Source organism: Atractosteus spatula, chromosome 8 (genome assembly GCF_055471065.1).
Source record: "Atractosteus spatula isolate fAtrSpa1 chromosome 8, fAtrSpa1.hap1, whole genome shotgun sequence".
NCBI classification, from domain to species: Eukaryota; Metazoa; Chordata; class Actinopteri; order Semionotiformes; family Lepisosteidae; genus Atractosteus; species Atractosteus spatula.
In genome coordinates, this window is record NC_142713.1 from 53,794,956 (window position 1) to 53,818,924 (window position 23,969).

At 53.7% G+C, this 23,969-nt stretch overlaps 1 protein-coding gene across 1 annotated transcript in view; it reads left to right on the forward strand.

Moving 5' to 3' along the window:
• Window positions 1-23,969, forward strand: part of orc5 (origin recognition complex, subunit 5) — a 47,598-nt gene that overhangs the window by 10,941 nt on the left and 12,688 nt on the right. Inside the window, exons 9-13 of the mRNA XM_088923857.1 lie at window positions 1,241-1,331; window positions 2,656-2,714; window positions 3,583-3,695; window positions 4,360-4,407; window positions 9,766-9,876. Coding sequence (XP_088779983.1) covers window positions 1,241-1,331; window positions 2,656-2,714; window positions 3,583-3,695; window positions 4,360-4,407; window positions 9,766-9,876 — 422 coding nt within the window. The remainder of the gene's footprint in view (window positions 1-1,240; window positions 1,332-2,655; window positions 2,715-3,582; window positions 3,696-4,359; window positions 4,408-9,765; window positions 9,877-23,969) is intronic.

A 23,969-nucleotide genomic window follows, 5' to 3' on the forward strand; every position in this document is an offset into this window, starting at 1 on the left:
CAGGAAGTGATGCTGACAGTCTCTCCTCACTCTTTCAGCGACAGGAAGTGATACTGACAGTCTCCTCGCTCTGTCTGTCTCTCAGTGACAGGAAGTGATACTGACAGTCTCCTCACTCTGTGTCTCTCAGCGACAGGAAGTAATACTAGCAGTCTCCTCACTGTCTCTCAGCGACAGGAAGTGATACTGACAGTCTCTCCTCACTGTCTCTCAGCGACAGGAAGTGATACTGACAGTCTCTCCTCACTGTCTCTCAGCGACAGGAAGTGATACTGACAGTCTCTCCTCACTGTCTCTCAGCGACAGGAAGTGATACTGACAGTCTCTCCTCACTGTCTCTCAGCGACAGGAAGTGATACGGACAGTCTCTCCTCACTGTCTCTCAGCGACGGGAAGTGATACTGACAGTCTCTCCTCACTCTGTTTGTCTCTCAGCGACAGGAAGTGATACTGACACAGGTCCTCTCCTCTCCCTGTCTCTCAGTCTCCTCACTGTCTCTCAGCGACAGGAAGCGATACTGACAGTCTCCTCGCTCTGTCTGTCTCTCAGCGACAGGAAGTGATGCTGACAGTCTCTCCTCACTCTTTCAGCGACAGGAAGTGATACTGACAGTCTCCTCGCTCTGTCTGTCTCTCAGTGACAGGAAGTGATACTGACAGTCTCCTCACTCTGTGTCTCTCAGCGACAGGAAGTAATACTAGCAGTCTCCTCACTGTCTCTCAGCGACAGGAAGTGATACTGACAGTCTCTCCTCACTGTCTCTCAGCGACAGGAAGTGATACTGACAGTCTCTCCTCACTGTCTCTCAGCGACAGGAAGTGATACTGACAGTCTCTCCTCACTGTCTCTCAGCGACAGGAAGTGGTACTGACAGTCTCTCCTCACTGTCTCTCAGCGGCAGGAAGTGATACGGACAGTCTCTCCTCACTGTCTCTCAGCGGCAGGAAGTGATACGGACAGTCTCTCCTCACTGTCTCTCAGCGACAGGAAGTGATACTGACAGTCTCTCCTCACTGTCTCTCAGCGGCAGGAAGTGATACTGACAGTCTCTCCTCACTGTCTCTCAGCGGCAGGAAGTGATACGGACAGTCTCTCCTCACTGTCTCTCAGCGACAGGAAGTGATACTGACAGTCTCTCCTCACTGTCTCTCAGCGGCAGGAAGTGATACTGACAGTCTCTCCTCACTGTCTCTCAGCGACAGGAAGTGATACTGACAGTCTCTCCTCACTGTCTCTCAGCCAAGGAGGGTGACACTCACAAGCTGTGGAGGAACATCGAGCCGCACCTGAAGAGAGCCATGCAGACGGTGTACCTGAGAGAGGTGTCCAGGTCAGTTGCCTTTCTGCGTGGCCTGGAGTCGATACCCTACATCCTGCCCCAGCCACTGTCTTTCCACTCGCTCTCTCTTTTAAACTTTTTACACAAACTCCCTGTGCTCCGAAACCCGGGAGAAGAAGACCCAGACGGGTCGAAACGTCGCGACTCGCGCAGAAGAGAGAGAGAGCCTTCTCTGCCGACAGCATCAGGAGCCTGCTGCCACACGTCCTGCTCCACGCTCAGAAAGAGATGAGGGCATGGAGGTGGATCAGAGGCCCGGACACTCCCTTTCTGCTGGGACTGGACAAAGGAACAGCAGTCCTCCCTTTTCCAAGCGGTCCCCTCTTGAGGAAGATGTGGAAGGAGAAGAAGCTCTGCTCCCCTAGCCTAACTCCAGCCCTTGCCCCCGACGTTCACGCACCCCGGCGCTGTCATCTCATCTCAAACCATCTCGCCTTCGCCTGTGCTCAGACCCTCAGCCGGCAGCTGCTGCATGTCGATCTTTGCCGCTGGTGTGAGAGATCGCCTCTTCCTGTCCTTATTCATTTGTATAGATTCCGTGTCCTTTTTTAATTAGGATTTTTAATTGGAAGTTCAATCTTTTTGCCTACTGTATGCTTTCTTTCAGTTCCATTCATGTGTTTTATCTCGGGTCTCGTATCTCTAATTTGCGACTTTAATGTGAAATTGTTTCATTGTCGCTTAACTAATGGAGCTCAGAGATTCTCTTATGCGGGTAACTTCAGCTGTCACCACTGGGGAATTGGCAATGTGAGACCCTGCCCCGGGTGCAGATTGAACTCCGTGAGCGTGGGTTCGAGTCCTGACCCATTCCCTGGGTCCTGTCAGTAGCGGATGCTGAGGGGAGGGTGGGAGGAGTTGGACAGGGATCACGCGGTGCTCAGTGACGCATCACCCCCCCCCTCCCGTGGCCTCCAGGATGCATGCAGGCCTGTGGGACTATTAGCAAGATGGACCTGTCCTCCAATTAGGACTTCTTGTCCTCCCGTATAGAGCAGGAGTGACGCCCCTCTACTCCACTTAGGATCTCTGGTCGTCCAGAATGGGGTGGTGCTGACTGTGAGTGACGCCCCTCTCCTCCAATTTGGATCTCTGGTCGTCCAGAATGGGGTGGTGCTGACTGTGAGTGAGGCCCCTCTCCTCCAATTAGGATCTCTGGTTGTCCAGAATGGGGTGGTGCTGACTGTGAGTGACGCCCCTCTCCTCCAATTAGGATCTCTGGTTGTCCAGAATGGGGTGGTTCTGACTGTGAGTGACGCGCCTGTCCTCCAATCAGCACCGATCCTCTATGTGTTGTGCGTCTGTGTCTCCGCAGTGTGCAGTGGGAGCTCCTGCAGCAGCAGACGGAGGACAGTGTCACCGGAGGCCTGCGAGGTAGAGTGTCTGGAATGGGTGCCCTGTACCCACCGACAGCCTGAGGCAGTCCTCCCTCGGTCTGTCTCTCTGGTCACCTCCCTGTGTGTCGTCCCCAGACCTCTCTGTCCATGTCTGCTGTCTATCTCTCTCTCTCTGGTCACCTCCCTGTGTGTCGTCCCCACGCCTCTCTGTCCATGTCTGCTGTCTGTCTCTCTCTCTGGTCACCTCCCTGTGTGTCGTCCCCAGACCTCTCTGCCCATGTCTGCTGTCTGTCTCTCTCTCTGGTCACCTCCCTGTGTGTCATCCCCTGGCCTCTCTGTTCATGTCTGCTGTCTGTCTCTCTCTCTGGTCACCTCCCTGTGTGTCGTCCCCACGCCTCTCTGTCCATGTCTGCTGTCTGTCTCTCTCTCTGGTCACCTCCCTGTGTGTCATCCCCTGGCCTCTCTGTTCATGTCTGCTGTCTGTCTCTCTCTCTGGTCACCTCCCTGTGTGTCGTCCCCACGCCTCTCTGTCCATGTCTGCTGTCTGTCTCTCTCTCTGGTCACCTCCCTGTGTGTCGTCCCCAGACCTCTCTGTCCATGTCTGCTGTCTGTCTCTCTCTCTGGTCACCTCCCTGTGTGTCGTCCCCAGGCCTCTCTGTCCATGTCTGCTGTCTGTCTCTCTCTCTGGTCACCTCCCTGTGTGTCGTCCCCAGACCTCTCTGCCCATGTCTGCTGTCTGTCTCTCTCTCTGGTCACCTCCCTGTGTGTCGTCCCCAGGCCTCTCTGTCCATGTCTGCTGTCTGTTTCTCTCTCTGGTCACCTCCCTGTGTGTCGTCCCCAGGCCTCTCTGTCCATGTCTGCTGTCTGTCTCTCTCTCTGGTCACCTCCCTGTGTGTCGTCCCCAGGCCTCTCTGCCCATGCCCACGTGGAGCTGCCCTGCCACTCCAAGTTCCTGCTGATCGCGGCGTACCTGGCCTCCTACAACCCCGCCCGCACCGACCGCCGCTTCTTCCTCAAGGTACGCGGCTCAGGTGGGCAGCAGGACCCTCAGGGCGAGGGCAGGTCACCCTGCCCAGCTGCTCCCTTCCTCACCTTGTGGAGAGCAGCTCGGGCCGATCACTCCCACCCCGGGCTCACCGGCATGGCTGCTGGGAGAGCCCTGCTTGTCGGTCTATTGCTCTCACGGGCACCGTCCTGTTCTGCACTGCGAAATCCTGCAGACCACTGGAATATAAAGTTGTGGTGAAACACAAGCTTGCTGTATTTAAACACAACCTGCTTGAGAAAATGGCTGAAAAGCCCAGGGCACGGGTCTTGAGTTTCAAGTGCACTCGCCTTTGGCGCGATGTTTTTTTTAGGGTCTGAGGGGCCTCTTCAGAATAAACAGTGAAACACATACCAGGGGGCGCCAGTGCAGACTGTGTGGAAGTGCATTTAACCTGCATTCAGGAGGTGCTTCTTTACCCAAAGGGTGGTGGGAGTGTGGAACAAACAGGCCCAGCCACGTTGTTGCAGCTGATACCCTGGCTGCTTTCAAGAAACAGCTGGATGGGGTTCTGGGATCTGTTCACGAACTACCTTTTGGGCTCGATGGGCTGTTTGATGCCCCTCGTTTGTGGCCCCGTGTTCCTAAAAACAGCAGTAACACTGCCAGTGCTTCTCTTCTGCTTCCTCCACTCCAGCACCATGGGAGAATAAAGAAGACCAACTTCCTAAAGAAGCACGAGAAGGTGAGGGTGGATGCAGGGGGCAGCAGACCCAGTCTCTCTCTCTCTCTCTCTCACTCATATCTCTCTGCACACTGACGCTCTGACTCGTGTGCTCCTGGTGCTTCTCTCGCTGATCTCTCTCTCTGCACACTGACGCTCTGACTCGTGTGCTCCTCGTGCTTCTCTCACTGATCTCTCTCTCTGCACACTGACGCTCTGACTCGTGTGCTCCTGGTGCTTCTCTCACTAATCTCTCTCTCTCTGCACACTGACGCTCTGACTCGTGTGCTCCTCGTGCTTCTCTCACTGATCTCTCTCTCTGCACACTGATGCTCTGACTCGTGTGCTCCTCGTGCTTCTCTCACTGATCTCTCTCTCTCTGCACACTGACGCTCTGACTCGTGTGCTCCTGGTGCTTCTCTCGCTGATCTCCCTCTCTCTGCACACTGACGCTCTGACTTGTGTGCTCCTGGTGCTTCTCTTGCTGATCTCCCTCTCTCTGCACACTGACGCTCTGACTTGTGTGCTCCTGGTGCTTCTCTCACTGATCTCTCTCTCTGCACACTGACGCTCTGACTCGTGTGCTCCTGGTGCTTCTCTCACTGATCTCTCTCTCTCTGCACACTGACGCTCTGACTCGTGTGCTCCTGGTGCTTCTCTCGCTGATCTCTCTCTCTGCACACTGACGCTCTGACTCGTGTGCTCCTGGTGCTTCTCTCACTGATCTCTCTCTCTGCACACTGACGCTCTGACTCGTGTGCTCCTGGTGCTTCTCTCGCTGATCTCCCTCTCTCTGCACACTGACGCTCTGACTTGTGTGCTCCTGGTGCTTCTCTCACTGATCTCTCTCTCTCTCTCTGCACACTGACGCTCTGACTCGTGTGTTCCTGGTGCTTCTCTCACTGATCTCTCTCTCTCTCTCTGCACACTGACGCTCTGACTCGTGTGTTCCTGGTGCTTCTCTCACTGATCTCTCTCTGCACACTGACGCTCTGACTCGTGTGCTCCTCGTGCTTCTCTCACTGATCTCTCTCTCTGCACACTGACGCTCTGACTCGTGTGTTCCTGGTGCTTCTCTCACTGATCTCAATTCAATTCAATTCAATTCAATTCAAGGTGCTTTATTAGCATGACCGATGGGTACAATCAGTGTTGCCAAAGCAAATGAAAGTAATGATATTTACATGAAACAAAACAAAAATAGAAGTAAAATAAAATCTACAGACATATTACAGACATTTACAACAAAGACATATTATACAATATTGACATATTCTGTAGGCGGCTGGAGCATTATTGGGAGACAGGCTCACTGTTCCTCAGGCTGTGACAGGAGATCACATACTGGGCTGCCAGTTCAACTGAGTTCCCTCCTCCCTCTCCCAGTAGGATTGGGACCCGTTGTGATTCTGGCAGGTGTGGGAACTCTGGGATTAGATTTCTGAATTTAGGGAAGAATGTTTCTCTAATCCCAGAGTATCTGTCACAGTGCAGTAGGAAGTGCACCTCTGTCTCTATTTCTCCCCGCTGGCAGTGGGAGCACAGCCTGTCCTCTCTGGACAGCCAGGTCTGCCTGTGTCGCCCAGTTTCTATGGCCAGGTTGTGGTCACTGAGCCTGTACTTCGTCAGGGTCTGTTTCTGTTTGTTATTTTTTATTTTGGTCAAATATTCAGCTAGTGTGTATTGTCTGTTTAAGGTTCTGTAACATTCCAGTTTATGTTGTGTCTGTGTGTGTGTGTCCCAGTGTGTGAGATATTGCTGTTTGATCTGTGCTGTGATGTGGTTGAGTCTGGGTTGTGGTGCTCTAGCAGTGCTGTCCTGAGGCTGGTTAGTGTCGGTGTGGCTCAGGTCGGTGAGCCTCAGGACCAGCTGGCTCAGGGGGCTCTGTTTTGGGCTCAGCTCTTGGCTCAGCAGGGCTTTGTGGTGGTAGGAATTTTGGTCACTGTTTTTTAGGTGTAGCCAATACTTGAATATTCTTTTCTGTATGTTTATCAATAGTGGGTACTGGCCTAATTCGGCCCTGCACCCGTTGTTAGGAGTTCTTCTCTGCACACGGAGGATGTTTCTACAGATCTCCATGTGCAGAGTTTCTGTGGGGTGTTTGTCCCATTGGGTGTAATCCTGGTCTGTGAGGGGACCCCACACTTCACTGCCGTATAGGGCAATGGGTTGGATTACACTTTCAAGTATTTGGAGCCAGATTCTTGTTGGTGGGTTGATGTTGAAGAGCCTCTTTCTTATTGCGTAGAAAGCCCTGAGTGCCTTCTCCCTCAGTGCCTTCACTGCCAGGTCAAAACTCCCGGAAGAGCTGATAGTGAGACCGAGATATGTGTAGCTGGATGTGTGCTCCAATGTGTTGTTGTTCAGTGTGAATTTGTACCTGTTTCCCTGAGGTCTGGCTTTCTTCTGGAAAACCATAACTCTGGTCTTGTCCAGATTGACTGTCAGTGCCCAGGTCTGACAGTACTGCTCCAGCAGTGCCAGGTTCTGCTGCAGCCCCTGTTCTGTGGGCGACAGCAGGACCAGGTCATCTGCGTAGAGCAGGAACTTGATTTCTGTGTCGTGTAGTGTGAGACCAGGAGCTGCAGACTGCTCCAACATTCCTGCTAATTCGTTGATATAGATATTGAACAGTGTTGGGCTCAGGCTGCAGCCCTGTCTCACCCCGCGGCCTTGGGTGAAGAATTTAGTCCTTTTGTTTCCAATTTTCACTGCACATTTGCTCTCTGAATACATTGATTTAATTATGTCGTACACTTTGCCCCCTATGCCGCTTTGGAGTAGTTTATAAAACAATCTCTCATGCCAAATCGAGTCAAATGCTTTTTTGAAATCGACAAAGCAGGCAAAAATTTTTCCTTTGTGTTTTTGGTGGACGTGTTTGTCTATCAGTGTGTGCAGGGTGTAAATGTGATCAGATGTGCGGTGATCTGGCAAGAAGCCAATCTGACTTTTACTCAGGACATTGTGTTCGGTAAGGAAGGCCAGTATTCGTGTATTCAGGATACTGCAGAATACCTTCCCCAGGTTACTGTTCACACAGATGCCCCGGTAGTTGCTGGGATCGAGTTTATCTCCACTCTTATAGATGGGCGTGATCAGTCCTTGGTTCCAGGCCTCGGGGAAACATCCAGCTGTCATGATGAGATTGAGGAGTTTGAGCAGGGCTTGTTGCAACTTTGGGCTGCTGTGTCTCAGCATCTCATTTATGACACCATCATGGCCACAGGCTTTGCGTGGTCTGAGGGCCTGGAGTTTGTCCAGTAGCTCCTGCTCAGTGATTGGGGAGTCTAAGGGGTTTTGGTTGTCTTTGATAGCCAATTCCAAAATTTTGAGTTTTTCATAAATGGTGTTTTGGTCTGATTGATTTGTATTTGGGAGCTTTTCATACAGACTTTCAAAGTATGTTTGCCAGATTGTTCCATTTTGGATGGCCAATTCTTCTGGTTTTGATTTGTTTAAGTTGTTCCACTTCTCCCAGAAACTGTTCTGATTTAGTGACTCCTCAATTTCTGCAAGTTGTTTGTCTATGTATGTGTTTCTTTTCTTTTTCAGCGTGTGTTTGTAAAGTTTTACCATGTCACAGTACCTGAGTCGCAGATCTGTGTTGTGTGGTTGTCTGTGTTTTTCATTTGAGACTTTTCGTAGTGCATTTCTGATGTTTTTGCACTCCGTATCAAACCACTTTTCTTTTGCTTTTGTTTTTTGGTAGTTTTTTGATTTAGTTGTTTTTAGCTTAGATTTTGATGCTAGTTTGTGGAATAGGTGATTTAGTTTTTGTGTGGCCAAGTTGATGCCTAATTTGTTGGTTTGATACGGAGTGTTTAGGAATGTGTCCATCAGTGTCTGAATTTCGTCATCGCCCAGTGCAGTTTGGTATCTGTCCAGGCTGTCTGTGTCCCATCTGTACGCCTGGTTGAGGTCATACAGCTGGCTGGGCTGTGTCAGTGTGTCTCTGTACTGGTGTGCTCTCTTCATGTAGAGTGTGATCTGGCTGTGGTCGGAGAGGGGGGTTTGTGGCCTGACAGTGAAGGCACTGATACAGGAGGGGTCCAGGTCGGTGATGGCGTAGTCCACCACACTGCTACCCAGAGCTGAGCTGTAGGTGAACCTGCCTAGAGAGTCCCCTCTAGTCCTGCCGTTGACGATGTACAGGCCCAGCCCTTGACAGAGCTGCAGCAGCTCGCGCCCGGTGCTGTTGACCGTAGTGTCATGGCTGCACCTGTGTGAGGTGACCGGTGTGTGGTACAGAGGGGATTGTCCGAATATGTGAGTGTTTCCCTGTGTGCTGGTGAAGTCTGCCAGTGTGCCTGTTCGTGCGTTGAGGTCACCATAGAGCAGCACGTTTCCCTGGCCCTGGAAGTGACCGATCTCCGTGTGGAGACTGGGGAGAATTCCCTCACTGTAGTAGGGGGATTCTGAGGGCGGGATGTAGACAGCACACAGGAAAACCTCGTTTTCTGTACAGATGGTATTTCTTTTGATTTTAAGCCAAACTCGTGACTCTTCTTTCTTTACTAATTGTATGGAGTGACTGAGCTCCGCTCTGTACCACACAATGATCCCCCCAGAGTCTCTGCCCCGGGTGATTTGGGGTTTTTTGACAGAGGGCACCATGATCTCCTTGTAGCCTGGGGGACAGTGGGTAGCCAAGTCTCCCCGACACCATGTCTCCTGTAGGATCATGATGTCTGTCTCCTTTACATCCTTGATAAATTCAGGATCAGTGCTCTTCAGCCCAAATGCTGACGAGCCCAGACCCTGAATGTTCCACATACTTATCTTTAGAGATCTCATTGTTCTCTCTCTCTCTGCACACTGACGCTCTGACTCGTGTGCTCCTGGTGCTTCTCTCGCTGATCTCCCTCTCTCTGCACACTGACGCTCTGACTTGTGTGCTCCTGGTGCTTCTCTCACTGATCTCTCTCTCTCTCTCTGCACACTGACGCTCTGACTCGTGTGTTCCTGGTGCTTCTCTCACTGATCTCTCTCTGCACACTGACGCTCTGACTTGTGTGCTGGTGCTGTTTCTCTCACTGATCTCTCTCTCTCTCTCTGCACACTGACGCTCTGACTCGTGTGTTCCTGGTGCTTCTCTCACTGATCTCTCTCTGCACACTGACGCTCTGACTTGTGTGCTGGTGCTGTTTCTCTCACTGATCTCTCTCTCTCTCTCTGCACACTGACGCTCTGACTCTTGTGTTCCTGGTGCTTCTCTCACTGATCTCTCTCTCTGCACACTGACGCTCTGACTTGTGTGCTGGTGCTGTTTCTCTCACTGATCTCTCTCTCTCTCTCTCTGCACACTGACGCTCTGACTCGTGTGCTGGTGCTGTTTCTCTCACTGATCTCTCTCTCTCTCCCCCCCTGCCCCTCCAGACCAGCAATCACCTGCTGGGGCCCAAGCCCTTCCCTCTGGACCGACTGCTGGCCATCTTCTACAGCATCGTGGACAGCCGGGTGGCGCCCAGTGCCAACATCTTCGCCCAGGTCAGCCCAGGCCCCTGCCTGCCCGTGTCTTCTTCTCCCTGCGCCCTGGCTGTGGCGCTGTTGTCCGAACCCTTTTACCAGGGCTCCGAAATGATTGCTCGCTTGGGGTTTAAAGTCAGTTTGTGCACCACTCAGGGAGCTGCGTCAGCATGCGTAGGCTGCAAAGGAACAGGTAAAGGTTTATTCCATGCTGAAAAAAGCAGAAAGGAAACACAGCATTTTGGCTGAAGGTGAATAAGGCGGCTCCACAGTCGAAACATTGTTTCCTTTCTTCTCTTTTCAGCATGGAGTAAACCTTTTACTTGTTCCTCATGATCTCACCTGTGTGTAGAAACCCAGCTGCTTTTCTCCCTCTTGTCCACAAGGTGGCAGTGCGGGTCTGTTCAGTTTAGTTCAGCAGGCCTTGCTGGCGTGACCGATTTACATTTCCAATACAGATGTAGGACCATAGGACGTTTACATATAGCACACAACACACAGAGCATTACTGGGAGACGGGCTCACTGTTCATGAGGCTGTGCTTCTGAGTTTGCGCTGGTTGCGCAGTATAATCACTGTGGTTGTGTGCAGTACGGAGTGGTATGTCCTATTGTGTGTGTGTGTTGGACGCACATATCACTGTCGGTGTGGGACGGGATCTGAGAAAATGTCTCCACCAAGGTAGGAACTCCCAACAAACAGTCAGTGTGTGGGCATTCCTGCCGTGTCGATCGCTTTTCTTAATAAAACAAACACCGTCTTTCACATCTTGCATTGCCAGGAACGTTTGTGGTGTTGTCTACTCTGGTGTGTGTGTGTGTGTGTGGAGATACACTGCTCTTGCCGGTATTGTGTGTGTCAACAGGCAGGGGGCATCTCACCTGCAGGTTGTTTATTTATGTTACACTGCCTTGCAAAAGAATTCACCCGCCCCTAGAAAGTACACCTTGATCAAAACCTTAATGCTCAAACTGAAGACTTTTGTGTGTGAAAGAAGCTCAGAGTCAGGAAAAACAGCAAAGAAAAATCCAGATGTAGACTAGTGTGGGAAGGGAGGGCAGTGGTCTGACTGGTTAGTAAAGGGTGGCCTGGGCCCAGTAAGCCAGGCTGTGTGACTGGCCTCCAGGCTGTGCTCTGTGCAGGCGCCCTGGCACTGAGCTGTGTGTTTGGATTAGGCTCATTAGCTAGATAAGAGGACAGGGCTTAGAGGGGTGAATATCTGTGTAACTACTTCCCCCTCCCCCTTCTGTCTCGGGACATCAGCCACCCTCTCTCCACGATGTCCGTTGTCCTGGCTGTGGTGCCGGTCAGTCCCTCCCAGTGTCCAGATTCTGTTATCCCTTCCACTGGAGTGGGCTGCTGACTCATGGGGTTACTGAAGAGTCTGTCGGCTCCCAGGCACTGCATGAGTTACACCTTATGCATTAAGAAACTGTAAGCATCAAAACAAACAAGAGACTGGTAGTAAAGTGCACAGCGGTCATGGTGCAGGAGAGACTGGTAGTAAAGTACACAGCGGTACACACAGTGCAGGAGAGACTGGTAGTAAAGTACACAGCGGTCATGGTGCAGGAGGGACTGGTAGTAAAGTACACAGCGGTCACGGTGCAGGAGAGACTGGTAGTAAAGTACACAGCGGTCATGAGGGACTGGTAGTAAAGTACACAGCGGTACACACAGTGCAGGAGAGACTGGTAGTAAAGTACACAGCGGTCATGGTGCAGGAGGGACTGGTAGTAAAGTACACAGCGGTCATGGTGTAGGAGAGACTGGTAGTAAAGTACACAGCGGTCATGGTGCAGGAGAGACTGGTAGTAAAGTACACAGCGGTACACACAGTGCAGGAGAGACTGGTAGTAAAGTACACAGCGGTCATGGTGCAGGAGGGACTGGTAGTAAAGTACACAGCGGTCACGGTGCAGGAGAGACTGGTAGTAAAGTACACAGCGGTCATGAGGGACTGGTAGTAAAGTACACAGCGGTACACACAGTGCAGGAGAGACTGGTAGTAAAGTACACAGCGGTCATGGTGCAGGAGGGACTGGTAGTAAAGTACACAGCGGTCATGGTGCAGGAGGGACTGGTAGTAAAGTACACAGTGGTCATGGTGCAGGAGGGACTGGTAGTAAAGTACACAGCGGTCATGAGGGACTGGTAGTAAAGTACACAGCGGTCATGGTGCAGGAGGGACTGGTAGTAAAGTACACAGCGGTCACGGTGCAGGAGAGACTGGTAGTAAAGTACACAGCGGTCGTGGTGTAGGAGAGACTGGTAGTAAAGTACACAGCGGTCATGGTGTAGGAGGGAATGGTAGTAAAGTACACAGCGGTCATGGTGTAGGAGGGAATGGTAGTAAAGTACACAGCGGTCATGAGGGACTGGTAGTAAAGTACACAGCGGTCATGGTGCAGGAGAGACTGGTTGTAAAGTACACAGCGGTCATGAGGGACTGGTAGTAAAGTACACAGCGGTCATGGTGCAGGAGGGACTGGTAGTAAAATACACAGCGGTCGTGGTGTAGGAGAGACTGGTTGTAAAGTACACAGCGGTCATGGTGCAGGAGGGACTGGTTGTAAAGTACACAGCGGTCATGAGGGACTGGTTGTAAAGTACACAGCGGTCGTGGTGCAGGAGAGACTGGTTGTAAAGTACACAGCGGTCATGAGGGACTGGTAGTAAAGTACACAGCGGTCATGGTGCAGGAGGGACTGGTAGTAAAGTACACAGCGGTCATGAGGGACTGGTAGTAAAGTACACAGCGGTCGTGGTGTAGGAGGGAATGGTAGTAAAGTACACAGCGGTCATGGTGTAGGAGAGACTGGTTGTAAAGTACACAGCGGTCATGGTGCAGGAGAGACTGGTTGTAAAGTACACAGCGGTCATGAGGGACTGGTAGTAAAGTACACAGCGGTCATGGTGTAGGAGGGACTGGTAGTAAAGTACACAGTGGTCGTGGTGCAGGAGAGACTGGTTGTAAAGTACACAGCGGTCATGAGGGACTGGTAGTAAAGTACACAGTGGTCGTGGTGTAGGAGAGACTGGTAGTAAAGTACACAGCGGTCATGGTGTAGGAGAGACTGGTAGTAAAGTACACAGCGGTCATGGTGTAGGAGAGACTGGTTGTAAAGTACACAGCGGTCATGGTGTAGGAGAGACTGGTTGTAAAGTACACAGCGGTCATGGTGTAGGAGAGACTGGTTGTAAAGTACACAGCGGTCATGGTGTAGGAGAGACTGGTTGTAAAGTACACAGCGGTCGTGGTGCCTTATTCAGTAATGGAAAGAAATGGGTTTGTAGTAAAAATAATTTTAGAACGGTGAAGTTACTGTTGTAGTGAAATCACAGTACTGTACATAAGCCCACAACCTGCAAGGTTCTAAGAATAATGACTAATCAAACAAAACACCAGACATTACACACCACTGAAGAACAATTCCTTCTGTTACAGGAGCGTGTGTACAGCTGGGGGGGGCACCCCCAGTACTCCAGGGGCGGGGTCCTGTGGGTTATTCAGGTACTTGCAGTTAAAAACTGCAGCTGACGAAGAGCCTCAAACCAGGTGATCTGAGTGTGCAGTTCAGGTTCAGGAATAAAGATCGGAGACCAAATGAAAACCAGCAGGGCCCTCAGGCCAGAGTCGTCCTATAAAACCATGAAAGTCGTGATCACAGCGTACTGGTAAAAAGAAGGCCAGCAATAATTGGAAAAAGAACAGGACACCTTTTTAATGAGGGGAACTGTGCCAGGAAAGGCCCCATTAAAATCCCGCAGTGAGGACTGAGCATCATCTCTGTAGACCCCAGCTAGTGTTGTCGGTCTGTCCATCTGCCTTAACTGAACCCAGCGGGATCTGGAAGCTTGCAGTCAGGTTGTGTCCAGCTTGCAGGAGGCATGGCATGGGTCAGACACTAGGTGGCAGTGTGCTCCAGGCAAGAGGGGGAGAGACAGGCCTAGCTGGCGATCTTGATGTATTTTCTTCCACTTCTAAAGGCAACGGCTCTGAACTTCTCCTTGTTTCTTCTGGCTCTGGCTTGTCTGTGTTGACGTTGAGGGTTTATGACTCCTTTTAGTGCATTGACCAGGGCAGAAATAGGTAAACGAACAGACACTGACAGGAATCCCAGTGCTGTATCACAGCTGCGTGGCACGTTGTGTACTTGTGCTCTGTGTGTACCGAAGCTCACTCCTGGCATTCCTCGCCTGGGTGTTGTGCGTGACTGCCTCGCTGTTCTGAGGAGTCGCTCTCCTCTGCCCGCACAGCTGTGTGTACAGTGAGGGACTGCGGACAAGGAGCAGCGCCTGGCCTCCGCGAGGCAGGGCAGGGAAACGTCTTGACTGTCTCCCAAGGCTGTGACCCACACGGCCTCCCTCCCTGAGCTCTCCCAGTGACCCACACTGCCTCCCTCCCTGAGCTCTCCCAGTGACCCACACGGCCTCCCTCTCTCAGCTCTCCCAGTGACCCACACGGCCTCCCTCTCTCAGCTCTCCCAGTGACCCACACGGCCTCCCTCCCTGAGCTCTCCCAGTGACCCACACAGCCTCCCTCCCTGAGCTCTCCCAGTGACCCACACTGCCTCCCTCTCTCAGCTCTCCCAGTGACCCACACTGCCTCCCTCCCTCAGCTCTCCCAGTGACCCACACTGCCTCCCTCTCTCAGCTCTCCCAGTGACCCACACTGTCTCCCTCTCTCAGCTCTCCCAGTAGCCCAGAGTGACTCAGCTCATACCACAACACATTCCCTCCCTCGTTGTGCCCAAGTCTCTCAGCTCAATCATACCACCCTGTCTCTTTTCTTAGCGAAGCGTTTCTCATACATTATTGAATGAAGTTTTTTTTATGACTCTCAGAATAAGGTAGAAAAAGAGATCCTTTAAATTTTTAATATTCTACATGAAATATACATGATCTGGTTTTCCTCAAAGTACTGGCACTAAACCTTTAGCAGATCATGCTGTGACCGAAACAACTCTGGCATGGAAGAACCGGTAGCTGGGAACAGAGGAGGGGAGGAGAGGGTGGAGGAGTGTGGAGGGGAGGAGGAGAGGGTGGATGGAGGGCGGAGGAGTGTGGCGGGGAGGAGGAGAGGGCGGAGGAGTGTGGAGGGGAGGAGGAAGAGAGGGCGGAGGAGTGTGGAGGGGAGGAGGAGGAGGAGAGGGTGGATGGAGTGTGGAGGGGAGGAGGAGAGGGTGGATGGAGTGTGGAGGGGAGGAGGAGAGGGTGGATGGAGTGTGGAGGGGAGGAGGAGAGGGCGGAGGAGTGTGGAGGGGAGGAGGAGAGGGCGGAGGAGTGTGGGGGGGAGGAGGAGAGGGCGGAGGAGTGTGGGGGGGAGGAGGAGGAGAGGGTGGATGGAGGGCGGGGAGTGCGGGGGAGGAGGAGAGGGTGGAGAGGAGGAGAGGGCAGGAGTGTGGATGGAGAGGGTCGTTTACATTTGCACGGCGTAGACGGTTTTGTACATTGAGGAAATAGTGGAGAATTTGCTTGGCTGGTCACATGGCTTTGACTGTCCAGTCATTAGATTTGGAGCCCTCTTTCTACAGACTCACACACTCAGTAGCTCTGTTCTTCAGAGCTGATGGTTCGATGCTTGCTTTCTACTTTCCTCACTGTGTTCGTACTTGGGCTTTAACTCTTGATGCGCTGTCATGACAATCTGCAACCCCCCAATTCAGCAAATTGTGGCTTTAATTGATTAATTTCACGTCCAAAATTTCAAGATGTTTTCAGGATCAATTTGAATTTGCATGGATAGGTGAATCAGACCGATATTGTGTCAATATTTAATATAAATTGGCATAAAAAGGAGCACTCTGACCAGTTGCGAGCAGGAAATACGAAAGCTGTTTAGAAGGCTGTTAGTCTGGTGAGGGAACTGAACTGGAAGATGCTGGGGGTCAGGGGCAGGAATCCAGCACTGCACTCCTCAAGGAAGCACGCCCCCCTGATTGATCCTCGGCTGTCCTTGTGACTGTGCCATAACTTCCCGCGCTCGTCACATCTGTAGAATGCCGTTTAGTAACTCGGTAGCTCATTCGTACCACCAAGGTCAAACCCATCAAACTGAGGGGAGCTCATTGCTGTGCCCCTGGAGCTCTGTGCTCTGCAGGTGACTGGAGTTCCAGTCTCTCACACAGCTGTGCAGGTGTGCTGGGACACCAGGTGAGCTGCCTCCCTCCCTGCTCCCCTCTCCCCTCTCTCTCCTATCACTGCCTCTCCCCCCCTGCTCCTCTCTCTCTGCTCTCATTGCCTCCCCACCTCTGCTCCTCTGTCTCTCTCCTGTCACTGCGTCTCTCCCTCCCTGCTCCTCTGTCTCTCTCCTGTCACTGCGTCTCTCCCTGCTCCTCTCCCTCTCCTATCGCTGCCTGCCTCCCTCCCTAGTCCTCTCTCTCTCTCCTATCGCTGCCTCCCTCTCTCCCTGCTCCTCTCTCTCTCTCCTATCGCTGCCTCCCTCTCTTCCTGCTCCTCTCTCTCTCCTCTCAGTCACTGCCTCCCTCCCCTCTGTCCCAGCTCTTGATAGATGTGTTTGTCCCTGCGGTGTGAGGGCTCGTGTTTTGGATTTAGTGTCTGTGTTAGTACAGTGTGCTTGTTGGAATGTGTAAGAATGTGTGTGTGATTCACCAGCAAGTCACTTCATCTTCCCAGTCATCTGATGACCAGAAGCACCCCCCAGCCCATCACTGCTCTCCTGGGCTGACCCTCAGACAGTGCAATTACCTTGTAGTGCAGGGGAGAGGGTTAAATCACCCCAAGGAGATCCATATATCCATATATCCTGTCAGTGGGCTGCAGTTGTAGACTTGATTTGTTTCAGTGCAGTGCCAGGAGAGGGTCAGTGATGATAAATCAGCATCGTTTATCACGTGTTTGACCAATTTCCCATCAACTTGCAATCATGCTAGCTCAATGGCAGGGCTTTGGGTGTTCCTTATCACCTATAAAAGGGACTAGTTCATGACCTGCTTTTAGGTTTGTCAGGATTATTCTGTTAATAGTGTTCAATATTCGTCTTGGGCAAAAGAACAGTTTGGTGTGCTGTGCTCGCCCCTGTGATTATAGAGAATTCGGTGTTTGTGTTGTGAGCTTAGACATCGCTTCGCACTGTGTGGTTGATTTTGTCAATTTATCGTAATGTTTGTGCTCTTGCTTCGCGGTGCGCTCCGGCTTGTCTTGCTGGGAAGCTCTGTTATTTGTTTAGTTTTTCACGTGCCCAGATGCAGCTCTTTAGTGGGGCTGCTGTCCGTGCTATATTGTGCTGCAGAGTGGCTGAAGTGGAGCAGAGGTGGGGCTAGGTGGGGTGGGGTAGAGGCTGAGGTGGAGTAGGGGAGGGGCTGGGGTGGGGCGGAGAGGCTGAGGTGGAGTAGGGGAGGGGCTGGGTGGGGCAGAGAGGCTGAGGTGGAGTAGGGGAGGGGGTGGGTGGGGCAGAGAGGCTGAGGTGGAGTAGAGGTGGGGCTGGGTGGGGGGGAGAGGGTGAGGTGGGGTAGAGGCGGGGCTAGGTGGGGGGGAGAGGCTGAGGTGGAGTAGGGAGGGGCTGAGGTGGGGAGGAGAGGCTGAGGTGGAGGTGGAGTAGGGGAGCGGCTGAGGTGGGGTGGAGAGGCTGAGGTGGAGTAGGGGAGGGGCTGAGGTGGGGTGGAGAGGCTGAGGTGGAGTAGGGGAGGGGCTGGGTGGGGAGGAGAGGCTGAGGTGGAGTAGGGGAGGGGCTGGGTGGGGGGGGAGAGGCTGAGGTGGAGTAGGGGAGGGGCTGAGGTGGAGTAGGGGAGGGGGTGGGTGGGGCAGAGAGGCTGAGGTGGAGTAGGGGAGGGGCTGGGTGGGGGGGAGAGGCTGAGGTGGGGAGGAGAGGCTGAGGTGGAGTAGGGGTGGGGCTGGGTGGGGCAGAGAGGCTGAGGTGGAGTAGAGGTGGGGCGGGGTGGGGGGGAGAGGGTGAGGTGGGGTAGAGGCGGGGCTAGGTGGGGAGGAGAGGCTGAGGTGGAGTAGGGGAGGGGCTGGGTGGGGCAGAGAGGCTGAGGTGGAGTAGAGGTGGGGCGGGGTGGGGGGGAGAGGGTGAGGTGGGGTAGAGGCGGGGCTAGGTGGGGTGGGGTAGAGGCTGAGGTGGAGTAGGGCAGGGGCTGAGGTGGAGTAGGGGAGGGGCTAGGTGGGGAGCAGAGGCTGAGGTGGAGTAGGGCAGGGGCTGAGGTGGAGTAGGGGAGGGGGTGGGTGGGGAGGAGAGGCTGAGGTGGAGTAGGGGAGGGGCTGAGGTGGAGTAGGGGAGGGGCTGGGTGGGGAGGAGAGGCTGAGGTGGAGTAGGGGAGGGGCTGGGGTGGGGAGCAGAGGCTGAGGTGGAGTAGGGCAGGGGCTGAGGTGGAGTAGGGGAGGGGCTGGGTGGGGGGGAGAGGCTGAGGTGGAGTAGGGGAGGGGCTAGGTGGGGAGCAGAGGCTGAGGTGGAGTAGGGGAGGGGCTGAGGTGGAGTAGGGCAGGGGCTGAGGTGGAGTAGGGGAGGGGCTGGGTGGGGCAGAGAGGCTGAGATGGAGTAGGGGAGGGGCTGGGTGGGGCAGAGAGGCTGAGATGGAGTAGGGGAGGGGCTGGGTGGGGCAGGGAGGCTGAGGTGGAGTAGGGGAGGGGCTGGGTGGGGCAGAGAGGCTGAGGTGGAGTAGGGGAGGGGCTGAGGTGGAGTAGGGGAGGGGCTGGGTGGGGCAAAGGCTGAGATGGAGTAGGGGAGAGCCTGGGTGGGGCAGGGAGGCTGAGGTGGAGTAGGGGAGGGGCTGAGGTGGGGTGGAGAGGCTGAGGTGGAGTAGGGGAGGGGCTGAGGTGGGGTGGAGAGGCTGAGGTGGAGTAGGGGAGGGGCTGGGTGGGGCAGAGAGGCTGAGGTGGAGTAGAGGTGGGGCTGAGGTGGGGTGGAGAGGCTGAGGTGGAGTAGGGGAGGGGCTGGGTGGGGCAGAGAGGCTGAGGTGGAGTAGAGGTGGGGCTGGGTGGGGCAGAGAGGCTGAGGTGGAGTAGGGAGGGGCTGAGGTGGGGTGGAGAGGCTGAGGTGGAGTAGGGAGGGGCTGAGGTGGGGTGGAGAGGCTGAGGTGGAGTAGGGGAGGGGCTGGGTGGGGCAGAGAGGCTGAGGTGGAGTAGGGGAGGGGCTGGGGTGGGGCGGAGAGGCTGAGGTGGAGTAGGGGAGGGGCTGGGTGGGGCAGAGAGGCTGAGGTGGAGTAGGGGAGGGGGTGGGTGGGGCAGAGAGGCTGAGGTGGAGTAGAGGTGGGGCTGGGTGGGGGGGAGAGGGTGAGGTGGGGTAGAGGCGGGGCTAGGTGGGGAGGAGAGGCTGAGGTGGAGTAGGGGAGGGGCTGGGTGGGGGGGAGAGGCTGAGGTGGAGTAGGGGAGCGGCTGAGGTGGGGTGGAGAGGCTGAGGTGGAGTAGGGGAGGGGCTGAGGTGGGGTGGAGAGGCTGAGGTGGAGTAGGGGAGGGGCTGGGTGGGGAGGAGAGGCTGAGGTGGAGTAGGGGAGGGGCTGGGTGGGGGGGGAGAGGCTGAGGTGGAGTAGGGGAGGGGCTGAGGTGGAGTAGGGGAGGGGGTGGGTGGGGCAGAGAGGCTGAGGTGGAGTAGGGGAGGGGCTGGGTGGGGGGGAGAGGCTGAGGTGGAGTAGGGGAGAGGCTGAGGTGGGGAGGAGAGGCTGAGGTGGAGTAGGGGTGGGGCTGGGTGGGGCAGAGAGGCTGAGGTGGAGTAGAGGTGGGGCTGGGTGGGGGGGAGAGGGTGAGGTGGGGTAGAGGCGGGGCTAGGTGGGGAGGAGAGGCTGAGGTGGAGTAGGGGAGGGGCTGGGTGGGGCAGAGAGGCTGAGGTGGAGTAGGGGAGCGGCTGAGGTGGGGTGGAGAGGCTGAGGTGGAGTAGGGGAGGGGCTGAGGTGGGGTGGAGAGGCTGAGGTGGAGTAGGGGAGGGGCTGGGTGGGGCAGAGAGGCTGAGGTGGAGTAGGGGAGGGGCTGAGGTGGAGTAGGGGAGGGGCTGGGTGGGGGGGAGAGGCTGAGGTGGAGTAGGGGAGGGGCTGGGTGGAGAGGAGAGGCTGAGGTGGAGTAGGGGAGGGGCTGAGGTGGAGTAGGGGAGGGGGTGGGTGGGGCAGAGAGGCTGAGGTGGAGTAGGGGAGGGGCTGGGCAGGGAGGTCGGGCCAGGGGTTGAACCTTGCTGTGAGTTTGCATCTCCCAGCCAACTTGCTTAGCTCGTCATGTACATGGCTTTTCGTCTTCTTTCATAATGGATTTCCAAGAGCTTCACGGGCAGGAGAGGCAGCCTCAAGCCTTCCTCATCCAGGTCCTGCTAGGCCTCCGTGCTGCAGTTCCTCTCAGCCTGGTCCTGGAGTAAATCCAGACAGGCCCCTTGCCCCCGCTCGGGCCGGTTAAAACCCCCAACCAGGTAGCTGGGAGGCAGCACCGCCATTGGGAGCCTGTTTTTCCCAGGTGGGCCTAGCTCTGATTTACCCTGGGCCTGTGCCTGTGATTCGTGCCCACGCTTGGCTGGCGCTCGGAGGATGTCAGAGATGAATCTGCTGGAAAGTTTTCCGAGACGCCCTCTGCTGAAGCAGATCATCAGTGTCGTATTCTCTCCCCCCCCCCCCCCCCCCCGTCTCTCTGGTGCGGAGCGGAGCGAACAGCTTGTAAAACAGGTTAATTAACTAAGGCTCGTTATTCATGTCTAATTATGCAGCTCATTTGTGGCTGATCAGATTGCCGGGTTTTGAGAGAGATGCTGAACAATCTGTGCTGAGAACCGCAGAGAAATGCAGATTTGGTCCGCCGTCGCCTGTGAAGAACACGGGACTCATGGTTCCCTCTCTCCCTCTGTCTCTTTCGCTTCATTTCAAGGGTTTTTTTACCCTTCCAGTGCTGCCCAAGCATGACAACAGCCGATTCACTCTAGCGGCGACAGGTGACTGGCCTACAGTCCTCAGAACAAGTGGATAAAGCAGAACAGTCAATAAGGTTAAAATACATGGTCTTCTGATCAGCCGTAAGAGAACGTTAAATTGAAATCAATGAGCAAATATTCACATAACCTTCACAGTGTGGCAGAAACACTGGTTTCATTCCTACAGTTCCTGGCAGCACAGTCAAAATCAGCAGACATGTCAGAGCCGGTTAGAAAGAGCTTTCTCTCCTTCGGCCTTCTCCTCCGAGCTCTCTGTGTGCTCTCTCCCTCTGTCCGGCGAGCCCTGGTCCTCGCCGTGCGTCTTCCTGGGCCCTGCCCAGCGAGCGGCGTGCGTGGATCTGGGGATCTGCGCGGGTCCCTCTCGGGATCGGTAGAGCCGGAGTCGGGATCTCCTTCGCTGCTCACTGACACAGGCTGACGAGCTCACACATCACACATCATACAACACACACTCTCTCACTCACACACAACATACACTCTCACAGATCACAGATCACACAACACATACCACACAACTCGCACCACACAACTCGCACCACACAACACATACCACACCTCACACAACTCTCACTCTCACTCTCACTCTCACTCTCACTCAACACTCAACACTCAACACTCAACACTCAACACACAACACACAACACACAACACACACCACACACCACACAACACACAACACACACCACACACCACACACCACACACCACACACCACACACCACACACCACACACCACACATCCACACATCCACACACACACACACACCATACAACACACACTAGCCCCCATCACACACCCACCCGTAGTGAACGTTCGGGGCAGGAGTGGAGAACATTCCCCTCTTGGCTAGTGAACAGGCCGTTTGGGGAATCTCGGTCATTAGCAGCCAGTCGTTAGCAACGTGCCTAATTAAACTCATCTGCAGGCTGCGCTAATCTACTGAGATGACCTTGACTCCGTGTCAGGGTGCTGCTTGTGGCTGTTCGCCTGTTGGTGGCAGTGTAGGTTGGATTGCTTGTGCATGCCGAGATGAATTCAACTCTCCAGCTCCAAAGCAGTGTGGCAAGGTCATGCTCCAACACTACGGTTGACAGAATAAGTGGGGAGCTTAATCAGAAAGAACATTTAGAGATCATTTTCATGCATGGTGTTTGCATGGCTGTTTTACTGTAAGTTCTGTTATATATACAGTAATAGTTAAATGCCTATATGAGAACAGCTCCAGCATACTGTATTAGGGCTTATAGTGTTATAATTCAAACTCAAAAGAGCGTTATTGGCACGACCGATGGATTAGTGTTGCCAAAGAAATAACATTTAGGAGAACATTTACAGAATTTGACAACATAATCATATTAGGCATTTATAGACATTTACCACATTAACTATTGTAAGACTATATATAAAGTAGTATTTATGTTTTCTAATGTATTAGAAGCATTTTGACGTTTTTAAGCTGTAGGCAGTTCAACTTTTTATGGCATGTGTCATACAATTTTAACTTCTGGAGCCGAAAATCAACATTATTTTAACCTGTGCGTCTGTGTATTCAGATTTACTCAAAACATGTTAACAGGAGCGTCCAGATTTTTACTTTAAAAAAAAAAACCCTGCAGCTGGTCATCCTGAAACCGAGCCAGCTACTGTGTGTTTAGAGTGTCTCACTGTGCCAGCACGCAGTGCTGTCTGCAGCAAATGAAATTCAAAAAGGCTTGGAATTCATGACTGGCCAAACACCTGGCAAATGACATTTAATGCAGACAAATAGTGGCACAGTGGTTAGCGTTGCTGCCTCGCAGAGCTGGGGTCCTGAGGTTCAATTCTTGTCCTGTGGTGCTGTCTGTGTGGAGTTTGCATGTTCTCCCCATGCTTGTGTAGGCTTCCACTGGGTTGTCTGGTTTCCTCCCACAGTCCAAAGACATACTGGTAAGTTAAATGTCTTCTGGGAAAATTATCTCTGGCGTGTACACGTGCCTGTGCCAAGGTGTATCCTGCCTTGTGCCTGTTGCTTGCTGGGATAGATTCCAGCTACTCCGCGACCTTGAATTGGATTAAGCGGTTAAAAATGGTTAAAGAGCAGATTTGTACAGTAAAAACATGAGCTATAGGTACAAAATAGGAAACGCTGAGCTAGAAGAGGCTACTTCTGGAAAAAAAGACTCGGGTAATTGTGCTTACATGTCACTTACACCTTCTAGACAATGTGCTGAAGCAATAGGATGGTATTTAAAAAAATTGGTCAATCCACTTGTAAGGACTTATTTTAAAATATTGTCAAAAATTATATTCATCGTGCTAAAGAACAGATATCGCTGCTCTGGAATCAGTCCAGAGATGAGCAGCCGTGTACACTAGGTCCTACACTGACAGACTGCAGGGACTGAACCGTTTTCGTCGTGATCAGAGAAAACAAGGACCTGATACAAGTATTCAGAATCCCTCAAGGCACTGACAGTCATCCCAGCGGATTTCTCCTGGGAAATGAACAGTGAACCACAAACCATAAGGATTTCTCCAAAGGGAAAGCGCTGTTAAACTGAGGACAGGAGGCACAGCTTTACGCAAAGAGGTGTGGGTGTGTGCAACAAGCTACCCAGCCATGTTTCTTTGGAGAATCATCCTGATAAGATTCTTGGATGAATGCAATACCAACTACAAACTGGCTCGAAGGTCCTAATGTCCTCCTCTCATTTCCAGCCCCTCTCGTGTTCGTTCAGAGAGGCCTGCAGGCGCTGGAGGATGTGTGGGGTTGTGCCGGGACGTCTGTGAAGGCGTCTCTGACTGGGGGGCGCTGATGACCCCGTCCGAAACGTCCAGTAAGCTCGTGTGAAACTGCGCGGGGTTGAACCGTGTGACTCCTGTGGGGCCCCAGGTCGGGGCGCAGGAGTGGCAGACAGGAAGCGCGCGGTAATTGGCGTGGTTGTTGAACGCACCCGAGGGAGCCCGGCTCCCGCCGAAGGTTTTATTTGCGCTGAAACGTGTCGGTGTCTCTGCCCGCTCGCGCGCGCGCTGGGTCGCGTGAGAGCCCTCTGCGGCCGTGACTGGCGTGTGCTGGCCTGTCCGCTTCGCTGTCGCGGGCGGCGGCGGTGCCATCTCTGGGCGCATTCCTTCACACGCCTGTGCCCGCCTGTGCCCAGTGGGGGGCAGCGCTGAGCGAACCCCACGCACGCTCCCTGGTCCCTTGTTGTCCTTGACTGTGGGCTCAGGTGGCTGTCCATCAGGTTAGCTCTTCCCTCCTTCCGCGTGGTCG